Here is a 17,726-nt window from a genome sequence, read left to right on the forward strand (position 1 = left end):
CTCCTGTGTGAACGCGCTCCCGGTGCAGCTCGCGCTCAGATTCAAACAAGTGATTCTCCACATTCATTGGCTGAGCAGATCATAACCACGACTTTGTCCAATGAACACAACAGAGAACACAACAGAGAACTGCCTGCTAAACTTATTTTTTGTGGTTTCAAAACTTTAATTCTACCAAATATAAGACAACAATATACATTTGAGCTGATATTACAATTTACTGCCTGTTTTAAAGAGAAGGGTTATGAATTTCTGAATGGTTTGACAATTATTTGAATTATTTAAACCTCATTTTAGTAAAAATATCTGGTCTGATGCTGTTTGTCAGTTGATAATATGGAAGTTTAAATTAATTTACCATACATTTACTGTTTTAAAACAACAAACTACTGTTAGGTTACAACAGGCAATGGAGTTGTTATATTATTATTACCCTGTATTGAAAGTAATTTTTTAGGACAGTTGGGTAAATTAATTTTCATTAGATTTTATAATGTGTTTATTACTTATAATTACAGCAAACATGCGTAAAAAACAATGTTTTGTATTTTTAAATAAACACACAGAGCAGGAAAATGTGAAACAACTTTATTCATCTGTAATTTTACACTGATAACTGTGTTTTTACAATGATAACTACTAAATTAACACTCGAAACTCAAAAAATGGTACAACCAAGTTAAAAAAACGATGGATTCTTATAATTTAAAATAAGACTTTGACTGTATTTTTACAGCATAATTATTGAAAAAGTTGATTTTCCTGTATTTTACAGGTATATTCTCTTATTATGAAAAACACAGAAAAAAACTGTATTTACTTAGTCAATGTCTGTAAAAATAAAAACCTTTTTTTTACAGTGCACCTTTTCTGGCTTAAGGCTCGACCCCTGAGCGCAGAGAGCCAGACTGCCAGTGAGTTGTGGTTGTGATGTCACAACACATGGAGGTTTGGTTGGATCTGATTGGTCTAACTGTACAGGCAATTTAAGCTCTCTGTGTTATCCCAAAATTATCAGCACAAATTAAACTTTTCATGTTTTATTCCACATGTTTTTCTGCTGTGTTCACCAAAATGAGAACTCAGCACTGAAAATGCTGTTAGAAATCATAAAAACATAATTAATTTTAGAAATTATGAAAAAACAAAGCAATAAACAGATTCATTGTTTCCCACTTTCCAAAAATGAATATGTGAAAAACGAAATCTAGTCTAAACAGTTTAAATGTGTCCGTTAGTTAATCATCTCACACATCTCACAATCATGTCGCAGCCTGAGGCGCCGCAATGTAACTGCTGCACCATTTAAGGTGGAACGGAAAATTGTAATCAGGCCTAATTCGGCTTCAGCTTCGACTTCAGCGCTCGCGAGTCCAAAATAAACCCTAAATCTGCTGCACTACAAACGGCAGCGCGCGCAGATTCCGCTTTAAAATGGAACAGCTCGTGAGGATTCAGATTACACACACACCCCTCCCAGCGTTTGTCTCGCGCTGTGTGACTCCAGCTTTCCTGTCTCTGATCTTCAGGTCAGAGCAGCGCGCGCTCCGAGCTCCTTCTGGTCTCTTTGTCCGGTTTGCGGAGTTTTAATGAGGTTTTTGGTGAGTTTCTCTTTCAGTCTTTTGTTTGACTCGCTCGCGCCGCACTGAGGAGGATGAAGATGAAGATGAGGGCCGCCTTATGGATGAAGATCTTTTCTTTAGTTCTGGCCCTCGGTGGACGCTCAGCGTTTGCCCAGAGTGCCCGGATGGATGGAGAACACACTGTTTTTCCAAGTTCGGACTTCAGTCTGGACATTAACTCCAAATCAAACGCCGCCGCTTCTCTCGCCTTCGTCTTTGACGTCACCGGCTCCATGTATGATGACCTCCAGCAGGTGATCGAAGGAGCCTCCAGAATTCTGGAGAAGACTCTGAACCGCAGAACCAGAACCATCGAGAACTTCGTTCTGGTGCCTTTCCACGACCCAGGTACTGACAGAGCCTCGTTCGTCCTGAAAATGAGTGAGGTGGTTTCTGAGAAGCTGCGAGATCAGCTGAGCTGAAGTGCAGGTCTGAGGAACATCTTAGTATGAATAATAATAATAACAACAATAAGTGATAATAACTCTGAGCCGTTAGTGATAATGCAGAACAGAGACTCTGCTGCAGTGAAAGGCTCAGTCACCAGGGGGCGCTGACGTGTCTCTAAGTTCATATGATCGAACTTTAATGTTCATAATAGTTTTTTAGAGATTCTGACTTTTTAAGTATTTTGGATTAAGAGTTCTAACGTGTTTTAATGTTTTATCATTTTAGAATTTTAGACATTTATTGTTTTAGTGTTTTGATGTTTTATTGTTTTAGAGTTTTGATGTTTTTGATGTTTTGATGTTCAGGGGGTTTCGGGAGCTCATGCTCCTGTTCAGGGGGTTTCAGGAGCTCACGCTGCTGTTCGGGGGTTTCAGGAGCTCATGATGTGATTGTCCCCCACCCTTACCACTCAGAGCCCAAAGCTCCAATAAAAGACCCTCCAAGAAGGGAAAGCAAGCATGTTGTGGATGGCAGGGGTTTTTTGTCTTTTCAGACAAAAAACCCCCCATAAACCACAAACAGCATTGAGTCTGACAGGCAGACAGACTCCCCTTTGTAGGAACTCTCTCAGTAGATCACTCTGATGTTCTCCGTAGCACAACACCCTCTCTTCAGTGTGAATTTAGGACTGTATTTTCTCTGCTTTTTTTTTTTTTTGGCTGATGGGATGTTGTGTGTTCTAGATATTGGACCAGTGTCCATCACTACTGACCCCAGAAAATTTCAGAAGGACCTGCAGGAACTGTTTGTCCAGGTTAGAACAATCTGAGATGGATTTTATCAAATTCTTTTGAACATTTTATTCTGCAGAAATTCAGTGTAAATGTATTCATCTTTTTTCTGAGTGATTATATGTTTACATGGCAACACCTCAAACTGATAGACTGTCCTTAAAAAATATTCTGCTGTTCTCTCTCAGTGTTTATTCATTTATGCCCACAACTTCTGCTCCTCTGTCCCACATTTAGGCAGCTTTAAAAATGGTTGATTAAATTCAGTTCAGTTTTACAGAAACAACAAGATTATGAGTTCAGGTAAAATTTAATAGAGCTCCGGGTGGATATAAATACTCAGTAAATTCTCCTGTCTGCGGTCTCCTCAGGGTGGAGGAGATTGTCCAGAGATGAGCATCGGTGCCATAAAGAAAGCTCTGGAACTCTCTCTGCCCGGATCATTCATCTACGTCTTCACAGATGCTCGAGCTAAAGATTATCGGTTAAAACAAGATGTTCTACAGCTGGTGCAGCTCCGCCAGTCTCAGGTATAGTACACCTATTAAGGTATAGTACACCCACACAGGTGTAGTACACCCATACAGGTATTGTACACCCACACACGTATAGTACACCCACACACATATAGCACACCTACACAGGTATAGTACACCCACACACGTATAGTACACCTACACACATATAGTGCACCTATACAGGTATAGTACACCCATACAGGTATAGTGCACCTACACACATATAGTACACCTGTACAGGTATAGTACACCTACACAGGTATAGTACACCCATACAGGTATAGTACACCTACACACATATAGTGCATCTACACACATATAGTACACCTACACAGGTATAGTACACCCATACAGGTATAGTGCACCTACACACATATAGTACACCTACACAGGTATAGTACACCCATACAGGTATAGTACACCCACACACGTATAGTACACCTACACACATAAAGTGCACCTACACAGGTATAGTACACCCACACACATATAGCACACCTACACAGGTATAGTACACCCACAGGTATAATACACCCACACACATATAGCACACCTACACAGGTATAGTACACCCACAGGTATAATACACCCACACACATATAGCACACCTACACAGGTATAGTACACCCACACAGGTATAGTACACCCACAAACGTATAGTACACCCACAGGTATAGTACACCTACACAGGTATACTACACCCACAGGTATAGTACACCCACACATGTATACTACACCTACACAGGTATAGTACACCTACACAGGTATACTACACCCACGCAGGTATAGTACACCTACACAGGTATAGTACACCCACAGGTATAGTACACCCACACACGTATAGTACACCTACACAGGTATAGTACACTTACACAGGTATAGTACACCCACACACGTATAGTACACCCACAGGTATAGTACACCTACACAGGTATAGTACACTTACACAGGTATAGTACACCCACACACGTATAGTACACCCACAGGTATAGTACACCTACACAGGTATAGTACACCCACAGGTATAGTACACCCACAGGTATAGTACACCCATACAGGTATAGTACACCTACACAGGTATAGTACACCTACACAGGTATAGTACACTTACACAGGTATAGTACACCCACAGGTATAGTACACCCACAGGTATAGTACACCCATACAGGTATAGTACACCTACACAGGTATAGTACACCCACACAGGTATAGTACACCTACACAGGTATAGTACAGTTATAAAAGTAGAACACACCTATACATGTTTAGTACATATACACAGGTACAGTATATTAATGAGCTTTACTCAAACTGTCTGCAGTGAAAAATAATATTTTTCTTTTTAAATGGCTCAAAATGCTCAGGTCATCAAAAACCTGCTTTTCCTTCTTCATGTTTCACTGTTGAGCCCCACGTCCACTCAGTCATCACTCTCTCACCGTTCTGTGAGTGCAGGTTGTGTTTGTGTTGACGGGCGATTGTGGAGATCGTTCTCATCCGGGTTACAGAGCGTATGAGGAAATCGCTGCCACAAGCTCTGGTCAGATCTTTCACTTGGACAAACACCAGGTCAACGAGGTGAGACACACCAAAACAAACACACTCAGAACTGTTTTTTGATCTATCATAATTCCAAACCAGGTCTGACCCTGTCCAGCCCAGTCCAACCCATATGACTCCCCCAGCAAGGACGTAGTCTCTATGCCTGACCACATCTCGGTTACTGACCATATCTCGGCCCCTTTTTTTTTACCAAATCTCAGTTTCTGTCCCTTTTCCTGACTGTAAATGTCCAGAAAGAGACAGAGAGAGAGTGAGAGAGATGAATAGTGAGAGAGAGAGAAGCACTAAGACATGGAGTTTCCTCTGTATGTTTGTAATCTATCAGGAAGTTGATCTGATTGATGTGCTCTGCTGCTCTGAGGGTGAAACTGGTAGAAGGGGATGTAGGTCATTCAGTGTGTTCTTCTGAGCGGGGGTCCGTGGGGGATGAGCACACATGTGGTTCTCATTAGAGCTTTTCCAGCTGTAAAGTCTGAGAGGAAGCAACTGCTGTTGCACTCGGGGGGCAGGGGGGAGGGGCGGCGGGGTGGGGGGTTCGAGCTAATGAAGGAATTAAAAAACTGGGCATGATGTCTTTCATTCTCAGAGCTTAAATATGTGTTGAATCAGCCTCATTACTCAAAGCGGTCAGTGTTTTGGCTCAGTGCGATTATGGACACTTCATAGAGTTCTATTCAGAGTGAACACATGAAACATCTTCAGCCTTGTAACATGAACGATATCCTACTGTTTCATTCGTTGAAAAAGAGCCTGAAAAAGTCTTGAAAGAAGAGCCTGATTTTCTTCTGTCCCACAAGGTCCTGTTCTTCAGTCGTCTGCAGGGTGAAGCTGTAAAAGGTAATTTAGGCCTGTGCCGGTTTGGCTGTTTGTGCTCAGACAGACGTTGGCATGTCTTTGTTCTGCAGGGTAATGACTCATTTCTCACCTTCAGTCATCTTACAGCCTGCAGGCTCAATGCTGAGATCACATCTGCTCTTTAAAGCCCAGATATCCAACGCTGCTCCCTGAGAGTCAGTTTACACTTTAACCCCCTCAGCTCAACCCGCAGATGTGACGTGTCGAATGTTAATGAATGCTGTGTAATGAAGCAGCACTGCTGCTGCACTGAGGGCTCTAAACTAAAGTACCGCACAGTGAAGACGCTGTTTATAGTCAGCAGCAGCTGCACAGTGTGCACTGTATTTTCTCTCTGACCGTCTGTCTGCTTTCACCAGCCCGTCTGTTTAAAAAGACTTCATCTGGAGTAGCTGAGAGACAGAGAGAGAGAGACAGGGAGAGAGAGAGACAGGGAGAGAGAGAGAGAGACAGGGAGAGAGAGAAACAGGGAGAGAGAGGAGACAGGGAAAGAGAGAGAGACAGGGAGAGAGAGAGAGAAAAAGGGAGAGAGAGAGACAGGGAGAGAGAGAAACAGGGAGAGAGAGAGAGACAGGGAGAGAGAGAAACAGGGAGAGAGAGAGAGAGAGGGAGAGAGAGAAACAGGGAGAGAGAGAGACAGGGAGAGAGAGAAACAGGGAGAGAGAGAGAAACAGGGAGAGAGAGAAACAGGGAGAGAGAGAGACTTTTCCTCTCTGTCTCACTGGTCTTATTTCAGCGTCACAGTGAGTGATGTTGAGCTCTAACAGACTCGTCTCTATCCAGCTTTCAGATTTAGTCCAACTCGCAAAACACAAAGCAAAATGTGAGCAAATCCTGCAGCTGATCTGGTGAATGAGGCAGAATGACACAGGACAATGAGGCAGAATGACTCAGAAGAACAGGGCAGAATGGCACAGGAGAACGAGGCAGAATGACTCAGGAGAACAGGGCAGAATGCTTCAGGAGGATGAGTCAGAATGACTCAGGAAAATGGGGCAGAATGGCACAAAAGAATGAGGCAGAATGCTTCAGGAGAACGGGGCAGTATGGCACAGTAGAACAAGGCAGAATGACTCAGGAGAACGAGGCAGAATGATTAGGAGAATTAGGCAGAATGATTTAGGAGAACAGGGCAGAATGACTCAGGAGAACGAGGCAAAATGATTTAGGAGAATGAGGCAGAATGACTCAGGAGAAAATGGCAGAACGGCACATGGTAATGATGCAGAATGGCTCGGGAGTCTAGTACCCATTTACTTTTTATTATGAACAACAAATGCTGAAATAGTCTGTCCTCTTATATCTTTTCAGGTTCTGAAATGGGTTGAAGAAACTGTCCAGGCCATGAAAGTCCACCTGCTCTCATCTGACCATGAGACTGACCAAGAAAGCAAGTGGGAGGTGCCCTTTGACCCCAGCCTCAAAGAGATCACTGTGTCCCTGAGTGGTCCAGCTCCACGTATTGAGCTCAGAGATCCGCTGGGTAACTTAAAAGATCCTAAAAACTCCTTACAGTAACTCTAAAGCTGTAACACCTCTTAACAGCAAGGCTGTGTTCAGACTGCAGGCGAATCGGATTTGTTTCTCAAATCAGATCTTTTGAGGCGACTGTTCACACTGTTATGCAGGTGATCAGAACAGATTGCCGTGGTAACGACGTAAGCGTCAGTAACTACGTAGCTATGCTGGTGACGGGATTTCAGACGCGGCTGCAGGAGAGATGGAGGAGCATCATCTCCTCTCCAAACTCCTCAGAACTCTCTCATCATCATGAATTTTGGAGCTCTTTTTGAATCCCAGCACTTCATCACTGTGGATTCAACATCGTCACTGTTTGTCGTGTTGTGAGTGACGAAAAAGACACTTTGAAATCCGATTTGAGCGTCCAGACTGAGACTCATCTGTAAAAATCTGATTACAGTCGCATTTCAAACCAGCTACAAATGTGGTTTAGATCTGATTTGCAAAAATCACATTCATGTTTTTTTTGCTGTCCAGACCATCAAACATTCATCTGGATGTGCCAAAAATGGGATTCGGGCTGGCAGTCTGAACACAGCATAAGTGGCATGAGTAAGCAGAAACAACTAAATGCTCTTATTTTAATAAACGAAGTGCTCCACTCCAGCCAGGAGGTCCAGAGCAGAATGTGACACTGCATCATATTGTGATATTTAACTCAACACAAATATTCCAGCAATCCTGCTGCTTCATTAAAATGTGTTTGAACTAGACCAAATGGGAGGAGGAGATTAGAGAGCTGTACAACACGTCGTTTCATAAACCTGTGGGCTTTGAAACACAGATATTTTGTTGATCTGAAAACCTGTTCAGCACCTGGAGAACAGCTGTATTTTGTTTAGGTCGGACTGTTGGAGAGAGGCAGGGCTTGACGGAACTGCTGAACATTCCAAACTCTGCTAGAGTGGTCAGCCTGAAGAACCCTCGTCCTGGCCTGTGGACACTAAAGGTGCTGTTTGTTTTATTCAGTCAACTATCACGCTCCATACCTGAGCACCTGTCGGTCACAGACGTTCTTCACACATCTGTAAGATAAGTTTCCTTTACCTGTAGGTGGCCTGTAGTGGACGCCACACTCTCAGAGTGACCGGAGTGAGTAATCTGGACTTCAGGGCAGGATTCTCCAGTATCCCGGTCACAGAGTTTGTTAGGACCAGGGAAAGGCCCATCAAAGGTACTGTCCGTCATCCTGTGTGGGCGCTGGTCTGATGTTTGTTGTTGTTTGTTGACGTTCCTTCGTGTTTCTGCAGGTGTTCCAGTGCATGTGCTACTGAAATGCTCTGGCCTGAAGCCCCCTGGTGTGGTCAGTAGTATGGAGTTGGTGTCCACAGCAGGACGTTCACTGCACTATATTCCAGTGCCTTTACCTCCAGACGGAGGAGCAGGTGGACTCTGGAATGTTCCAGAGTTTCAGACACCCTCTCAGGGCTTCTTCCTCAAAGTGCTGGGCAAAGATGGAGACGGCTACGATTTCCAGAGACTCTCCAGTGTGTCTTACACCAACATTAACCCAGGTACCATCTGGGTCTCTCTCTCTCTCTCTCTCTCTGTTTCTCTCTCTGTCTCTCTCTCTATATGCTGGGAGTTGGGCGGTGTGAGAGTGCTGTGGTGTGTTGGAGAGTTTTCACTTTTTCTCTTTTTTCTCGTATCTTTCTTTGACTTCATTTTCTGATTGTTAGTGTTTACTGTGGTGTGTGTAGCCACTGTGAGCGGTGAGCGGCCATGGCGCCTTCTCTGTCCCTCTCTAATGGCTTTAGATGTGTCCCAGCCGCTGAAGCTACAGTCGAGGACGTGCTTTTAGCGGTGGGCGGCAAAGTTGGAAATGACCAAATTTACTCCGCCTCGCAAATGAGCAAAGCTGTCCTCTTTTTAAAAGACGAGTGTTTGGTCAATCAGCTGGTCGAGAGCGGTATTTGGGTTTTGGAGACCTTTGTGCCGGTGTCTCCGCTTCAGACGCCGGCCACAAAGGTCACCATCTCCAATGTCCCGCCGTTTATTTCAGACGAACTAATCGCTAAGGAGCTGAGCCGCTTCGGAAAATTCGCCAGTGCGATATCGCTGATCCCGCTCGGCTGTAAGGCCGCGGCGCTCAAACACGTCCTGTCCTTCAGGCGGCAGGTGTTCATGTTTCTGAACAGCCCTGATAAAACGCTGGAGGCCTCTTTCCGCGTCGCTCACGGAGAGAGCTCGTTCATGGTGTACGCCAGTACGGATAGCTTGAGATGTTTTGAATGCGGTGATATCGGCCATAAGCAGTTTGCGTGCCCACATAAAAATCAGACGGTAGCTCAGGAGAACCAGGTCTCCACTGCGGCCGAGCGCAGGGAGACCGCCGAGGTGGATGTGACCCAAGACCCCGGTGAAGGCACGTCCTCGGCTCGGGAGGTGAACCGTGGAGAGGAGGTGAGTGAGCGTTTGGGTGTGGAGAATGTTCAGGAGAGTGAGGGGGATCAGCGGCAGGCAAGTCAAGGTCAACGTGTGGCTGGTGTTGGGGTCAGTGGTGAGGGTTGTGCTGTAGTGGACAGTGGTGAGGTGGCTGGGCCGAGTGGTGAGGGGTGTTGCACTGCAGGGTCTATGTTTGTGAGTGAGTCTGAGTCTGAGTCGATCGTGCAGGTGGAGGAGGTCATGGATGAGGAGGACAGGCTGTCTGAGGTGTCTGATACTGGGGGCAGTCAGTTCAGCAGTGAAACGCTGTACACGGTGGATCAGATCAACTCGTTCCTAGATGAGACTAAAGGCAGACCTGTAGACGTCAGCGATTTTTTCCCTGATTTGGACAAGTTTGTGTTCAGTGTTGAAGGAGCAGAGGAGTGTTGGCTATGATGTTCTCTCGCGGCAAAAATGTTTTCGTCTAAAGAAACATGTAACTGCGGTCCGAAAGGCTAAATCTGCTAAGTCTGGTACTAGAGCTGGTTCTGACCGTATGAATGTATGAGCTCAGTGCACGTGGGGAAAGGGCCTCTCCTGTCTGCTTTTCCCGTTCTCTTCTCTGTTCTCTCCTATTTCCTGCGTTGATGGGGCTTCTGAGGGTGGACTCTCTGAACGTTGACGGGTTGAGCGATAGGGGTAAACAGTCTGTGTTTTCTGAATTCTTTAGCCTAAAGCAGTTAAACGTACGTCTTTTCTAAGAGACCCACAGCAGTGAGGATGGGGCAGCTGATAGGGGTTTGTGGTGGAGGGGAGATTATTTTCTCAGTCACGGCTCTGATGTCAGTGCAGGAGTGGTCATACTTTTCTCACAGTCTTTAAAGGTTACAGTGTTGTCTAAGAGTGAAATAGAAGCAGGGCGCTTACTGATGATTAGGGCTAAGATTGATGATCACATTTTTGTTTTTATTAATGTGTACGCTCCTAATAGAGGACCTGATAGAGTAGAGTTTTTTACCAGCCTGAAGCATATACTGCAGTCTCTTTCTTCTGGGGACATCACTGTTATGGGCGGGGCTGGAACTGCACATTAGATTTTACTAAAGACAGAAATGGGGAGGAACCACACCCCCAGTCTGCATCTGCTTTAGCCTCTGTTATATCTACATTTACTTTGACAGATGTATGGCGGGAAAAATATCCTATGGTCAAACGGTACACTTGGGTAAAAGTTTCTGCTGAGAGGGTTTTTGCAGCGCGACTGGACAGACTTTCCTAAAATGTGAGTCGTAGGGTCAGCCAGTCTAACATTTTTCCAACTTCTTTTTCTCATCATCATCTATGTACTGTTGATTTCTCAATTGTTTCTCAAGTTAGCAGAAGTTGTTTATGGTATTTTAATAGGAAACTGTTGTGAGACAAAGGCTTCTGTGAAAACTTTATTTTGTTTTGGGGGCAGTGGGTTGAAAAAAAGGGGGATTTTGATGGTCTAATGCAGTGGTGGGAGATAGGGAAGGTGCAGATTAAAATTTTCTGTCAGAATTTTACATCGTACTCCACAGCTAGGCTGAGGACAGCTATTAAAGTGTTGGAGCAGGATATTGTAAGGGTTCATGACCTTATGATAAATCAGAATGTCCCTGCTTTACAAACAGTTTTAACTACAAAGCGTCAGGAATTAGGTGCTATTTTAAATGAAAAAGCGAAGGGGGCTCTGGTTAGATCACGGTTTGTGTCTCTTAATGATATGGATGCTCCCACTACTTTCTTTTTTAATTTGGAAAGATCCACTGATGGTTGTCAGTTTTTGGCATCTTTGCGAAAGGACGATGGTTCCGTCACCTCAGACCCCGTCTACTACTCTGACTTGTTCACAGCTGGAGGTACAGACCAGTGTTGCTCAGAGGCGCTGCTTACAGATCTTCCTGAGTTGGATCAAGAGCAGAGTCAAGCACTGGACACTGCATTGACTTTTGAAGAGGTGACAGAAGCTGTGCATCAGCTCACCTCTGGACAAGCACCAGGAATTGACGGTCTACCTGTGGACTTTTACAAGGCCTTCTGGGGGGTCATTGGGAAAGATCTTCTTAGCGTTCTGCAGGCTAGCTTTGATGCCAAATTGCTTCCGCAGAGCTGCCAGCGTGCTGTCCTCTCTCTTCTGCCGAAGAAGGGAGACCTCTGCCTGCTTAAGAACTGGCGGCCGGTGTCGCTCCTTTGCACTGACCACAAGATCTTGTCACGCTGCATCGCCAACAGACTTAAAAAGTTTTTGACTCAATTGTACATGTAGACCAATCATACTGTGTACCACAGAGGTCCATCCATGATAACTTATTTCTGATTAGGGATATGTTAGACTATCCTTGATCAAGAAAAGGCTTTTGATCGTGTTGATCATGAGTACTTGTTTGATACTTTGAGAGCTTTTGGTTTTGGGGAGGATTTTTTATCCTGGGTAAGGTTACTGTACACTGGTGCTTCTTGCAAGATTAAGGTTGGAGGTGGTCTAAGTCATCCAGTCCCAGTTAGCAGGGGGATTAGGCAGGGCTGTCCGCTCTCAGTGAGCACTGGTGGACTTTTTCTGGAATGGTCAGCACTGGTTGAGAGCTGCAGTGTTATATCTTCCTGTACAGGAGGGTGGACAAGGGCTGATGGATATCCGCTCCAGAGTCGCTGTCTTACGCTTACAGGCAGTGCAGCGGCTGCTGTATCACCAACGTCATGCTTGGATGGATATGGCCTGTGCCCTTCTGCGGGTTGCTGGTTGTATGGGCCTGGACAGACAACTGTTCTCCCTTTCGCTGGGAACAGTGGACTTAGGAGGTTTGACTCCTTTTTACTCAGCAGCTGTGGAGGCCTGGCAGCTTTTTTCTTTCTCAAGGGAGGGCTGCGCAGTTCCATCCAAGTGGATATTCGAGGAACCTTTGTTCTTTAACTCTGCATTTCCGACACTGTCCCGGGTCTCTGGTGCACTGAGGGACAGCTTCTTGGAAGCTGGCATCAGTAAACTTCGCCATGTGAGGAGGGGTACAGCGTGGATCACAGCGGAACTGTTGGCAGATATGGTTGGTCTCAGGTCAGTGCGCATAGTTTCACAGGTATTAGACCAGTTGAGGTCTGACCTGTCTGTCTCAGTTCTAGAATATCTGGATACAGCACCTGTGGAGGACTGCCGGAGTGAAATGGTGGATTTTCCAGAGCTGGTGGTCAGAGTGGAACGGGAGGATTGGCAGGATGGTCAAGGGAAGCTCCTTTCACTAGGGACCCCAGCTCTTGGGAACTTTAGTGGACTAAACAAACGGTCATTATATTTTGCCTGCACTAAAGTCTTGAATTTTCGGTCTCTTATGGATCTGCGGGAAACCAAATGGACTGAGGTTGTGGGGGCGTACTCGTCACCTAAAGGTAGCTGGCGGTCTCTGTACAAAAGGCCCATTGAAAAGAGAGTGGGAGACCTCCAGTGGAGGATTGTACATTGGATACTAGCCACAAACAGGCACGTGGCACGACTTGATCCTTTAGCTGGGGATGGGTGTCCTTTTTGTGGGGTTTCTGAAACATTGTTTCATATTTTCGTACAGTGCTCTCGCCTACGCCAGATTTTAAATTTAGTTAGAAACTGGAGTTTAGCGATTTTGGGTGTCTTTGACCAGAGCTTATTTCTCTACGGACCAAAGCATTCTGTCTCAAGGAGGGACGAGGTCATACTTTTAAACTTTTTATATGGAGCAGCGAAACTGGCTATTTGGTGTAGCAGGAAGAACAGGATCAAAGGGCGTGGAGGAACTGATCCTGTTTTAATGGTGAGGGGTTTGGTGTCAAGGCGACTCCTGTTGGAATATGCCTACTACACCCTCACTGATGATGTAGACACATTCTTTGCTGTGTGGGGGGTGGGGGGTTTCGTCTGTGAGCCTGACGATCAGGGTGGGTTTGTAATAACTTTGTGAAGGAGACAGTTTGTGGTGTGTTTGGAAAACTTAACGGTTTAATCTGGATAACAAAGGTTGTTTGTGTGTGTTTCTCTCTCTGTCTCTCTCTCTATCTGTCTCTCTCTCTCTGTCTCTTTCTCTCTCTCTGTCTCTCTCTCTATCTGTCTCTCTCTATCTGTCTCTCTCTCTCTATCTGTCTCTCTCTCTCTGTCTCTTTCTCTCTCTCTCTCACTCTCTCCATCTCTCTCTCACTCTCTCCCTCTCTCTCTCTCTCTCCCATCTCTCTTCCTCTCTTTCTCTCCTCTGAACTGCAGGAGCTCCCATGGTGACTGTTCCTGTGGCGGTCAGGATTTTGTCCATGCAGTCTGCTCTGATTGACTGTTCTGTGGAGAGTGACCTGCCCTATAAACTGACCTTCACCAAAGATGGAGTGATGATAGGAGAGGAAAAGAACTACGAGTGAGTGTTTTTTTCTTTTTTCTCTTTTTTATACTCTCTCTCTCTCTCTCTCTCTCTCTCTCTCTCTCTCAATTCAATTCAATTCAATTCAATTCAAATAACTTTATTGGCATTAATTGTAGTGAACAATTGTTGCCAAAGCAATTAAAATATCCTAGTAGAATATGAAGATAATGGTGAAGAAGGAAATAATGTATAAAAGAAAGAGTAAAATAATAAAATATTCATATGTACATACACACATATACATACACACACATACACACATATACATACACACATATACATACACACATATATACACACACACATACACACACATACACACATATACATACATACACATACACACATATACACACACACACATACACACATATACATACACACATATACATACACACACATACACACACATACACACATATACATACACACACATACACACATATACATACATACACATACACACATATACATACACACATATACATACACACACATACACACACATACACACATATACATACATACACATACACACATATACATACACACACATACACACATATACATACACACACATACACACATATACATACATACACATACACACATATACATACATACACAACATCAAATAAATAAATGATACGTTTACAGGGGATCAGTTTAAGGCGCTGTGTCACTCTGTTCTCTGCGTTTGTGGCAGCTGTGAACATATTTAGCTGATAGTTCAGCACATTCTGGAGTCTCTCCTAAACACACCCCTAACAGATCTTCTGTTTTAGTCATTTTCTCTTTAAATGATGGGATATAAGTTGTAACTGAGCTGAATAATCTTCTCTGAGGTCTTTATATTTGTTACAGGAGGAGAGAAAGTGCTGCTCTGTTTCTGTTTGTCCTGAACTGCACTGATTGCATACTCGTTCTTCTCTGGGCCTCCAGTGTTTTATGGCCTTTTTCTATTTCTAAACTGTGGTCACTCAGTCTGAACACTGTTAAGATGTTTCTTTCTTTGGGTTTTATTTTGATCAGATAATCTGCTAGTCTGTATTCTCTCTTCAGGATCTGCAGCATTCGAATTTATTAACTGTGGCAATTTCACTGGTCCAATTTTTGATGTATTGTTTTTGGTATGTTTTGTGGATCATTCTGATCTGTGTTGGTGAGATGGTGGACTGGGCTGTGGTGTGTGATGGTGAGATGGTGGACTGGGCTGTGGTGTGTGATGGTGAGAGGGTGGACTGGGCTGTGGTGTGTGATGGTGAGATGGTATACTGGGCTGTGGTGTGTGATGGTGAGAGGGTGAACTGGGCTGTGGTGTGTGTTGGTGAGAGGGTGGACTGGGCTGTGGTGTGTGATGGTGAGATGGTATACTGGGCTGTGGTGTGTGTTGGTGAGATGGTGGACTGGGCTGTGGTGTGTGATGGTGAGATGGTGTACTGGGCTGTGGTGTGTGTTGGTGAGATGGTGGACTGGGCTGTGGTGTGTGATGGTGAGAGGGTGGACTGGGCTGTGGTGTGTGATGGTGAGATGGTATACTGGGCTGTGGTGTGTGTTGGTGAGATGGTGGACTGGGCTGTGGTGTGTGATGGTGAGATGGTATACTGGGCTGTGGTGTGTGATGGTGAGAGGGTGGACTGGGCTGTGGTGTGTGATGGTGAGATGGTGGACTGGGCTGTGGTGTGTGATGGTGAGATGGTGGACTGGGCTGTGGTGTGTGATGGTGAGATGGTATACTGGGCTGTGGTGTGTGATGGTGAGATGGTGGACTGGGCTGTGGTGTGTGATGGTGAGATGGTATACTGGGCTGTGGTGTGTGATGGTGAGATGGTGGACTGGGCTGTGGTGTGTGATGATGAGAGGGTGGACTGGGCTGTGGTGTGTGATGGTGAGATGGTGTACTGGGCTGTGGTGTGTGATGATGAGATGGTGGACTGGGCTGTGGTGTGTGATGGTGAGAGGGTGGACTGGGCTGTGGTGTGTGATGGTGAGATGGTATACTGGGCTGTGGTGTGTGATGGTGAGATGGTGGACTGGGCTGTGGTGTGTGATGGTGAGATGGTGGACTGGGCTGTGGTGTGTGATGGTGAGAGGGTGAACTGGGCTGTGGTTTGAAGGTGATGTTTATCTGTGAGGGGTCTGAGGGGGTCTGTTTCTGGGTGTGTGCGGTTGCTGAGGTGCGCTGTGTGGTGGTAGGACTCTGGATGTGCCTGTGTGAGGTGATGGTGGAATTTTAAAGCTCGTTGGGGAGGGAGAGAGGAAACTCGCCCAGCTCTGCTCTGCATGCCAGATTGGCTGCATTGCGACGTCTTTACAAAATTCTAAATGAAATTTTTCTATATGGGTCGTGTCCCATAATGTGTCTTTTTGATAAATTATTGGTCCCCATACTTCACTGCCATACAAGAGTATGGGTTTAATTAGATAATTAAATATTTTTAGCCAAATTTGGATTGGTGGGTTGAGTGTGTTTATTGATCGTTTAATAGTAAAATATACTTTTCTTGCTTTTCCAGTGCATTCATTGTCTTGTTAAAATTACTAGATGCATTGATTATTAGTCCTAATTATATTCCCTAGTGTGCTGTAATAAAGTCTCGCCAAACGTAAAGTGGAATTTTATTGATGTTGATGTCTAATGCCCAATTTTGACAATAGTCTTCTAATAAGTTTGTGTTTTTGTAAGCCTTGTGCTGCAGGAGCTAGGAAGACCAAATCATCTGCGTATAAAAGGAATTTTATTTCTTTCTTATTCAGTTCTAATCCTACATTTGATGGTTGTTCCAGGTTGTTGATGTATACGTTGAAGAGGGTTGGGGATAAGTTACAGCCTTGATGCTCCACGTCCTTGTTTGAAGAATTCTGTTCTTTTGTTCCCTAATTTAATTGCACATTTGTTATCATTATATTTGGATTTAATTAAATCATAGACTTTTCCTCCTATACCATTTTGGAGTAATTGGAAAAACTTTTTTTATATAAATATAAATAACATTTTTTTTATAAACTCTCTCTCTCTCTCTCTCTCTCTCTCTCTCTGTTCTTTCGTTCATCTGAGCTTTGTGCTGTTTGTTACACTGTAAACACTTTTGCAGCCGTTCTCTCTGCAGATACACTCTGAGGAGAACAGCTGGAGAAATTAACGTCTGTTGAGGGTTTTTTCCTCCAGCTGCTGATGGGATGTCATTTTTCATCCCTTCATTTTTTCCCTTGTTCCTGTGAACTGTTAGTGAGTGCAGCTCTGCGCTGACGTTCATCTCAGGTGTTTATAAACGAGAGTCTCCGCAGAAAATGTAAAAACGACGTTTTCTGTCTGTTTTAAATGAAATCCAGACGAACGCGACTCACAGACCTGTTTAACTCTGTTTCATGTGACTCTGAATCACAGTAAGATTTTAACCACATGCTTTTACACTTGCTGATCGATGAGCGTCTCCAGTTAGACAGATCAAAATCTGCTGTGTCGCTCCTTGTTTTTCCTGTTTTGTTCAAAAAATAAAAGATAGTTGATTAAAGCTAAAAATGCGCTGTAAATAATTTACTGTATCAAGACGGTGAATAACGACGAGCTGAAGTATAGTTTAACCAAACTGGAGCTTTATTTTAATGAGTTCGGACACTGAAGGCTCCTCAATTAAAGGAGCAGCAACGCCTCTATTTAGTGTCAGGTGGGCGGAGTCTTCCCCATATGCAGAGCAGCAG

At 44.5% G+C, this 17,726-nt stretch overlaps 1 protein-coding gene across 1 annotated transcript in view; it reads left to right on the forward strand.

The window, feature by feature from the left end:
- The window catches only part of hmcn2 (hemicentin 2), a 116,319-nt gene that overhangs the window by 11,694 nt on the left and 86,899 nt on the right, over positions 1–17,726 (forward strand). The window contains exons 9-18 of the mRNA XM_036579685.1: positions 1,530–1,601; positions 1,704–1,970; positions 2,756–2,826; positions 3,175–3,333; positions 4,777–4,899; positions 7,051–7,222; positions 8,103–8,209; positions 8,314–8,434; positions 8,511–8,774; positions 13,874–14,018. Coding sequence (XP_036435578.1) covers positions 1,530–1,601; positions 1,704–1,970; positions 2,756–2,826; positions 3,175–3,333; positions 4,777–4,899; positions 7,051–7,222; positions 8,103–8,209; positions 8,314–8,434; positions 8,511–8,774; positions 13,874–14,018 — 1,501 coding nt within the window. The remainder of the gene's footprint in view (positions 1–1,529; positions 1,602–1,703; positions 1,971–2,755; positions 2,827–3,174; positions 3,334–4,776; positions 4,900–7,050; positions 7,223–8,102; positions 8,210–8,313; positions 8,435–8,510; positions 8,775–13,873; positions 14,019–17,726) is intronic.

This window comes from Colossoma macropomum, unplaced genomic scaffold (genome assembly GCF_904425465.1).
Source record: "Colossoma macropomum unplaced genomic scaffold, Colossoma_macropomum, whole genome shotgun sequence".
Lineage (NCBI taxonomy): Eukaryota > Metazoa > Chordata > Actinopteri > Characiformes > Serrasalmidae > Colossoma > Colossoma macropomum.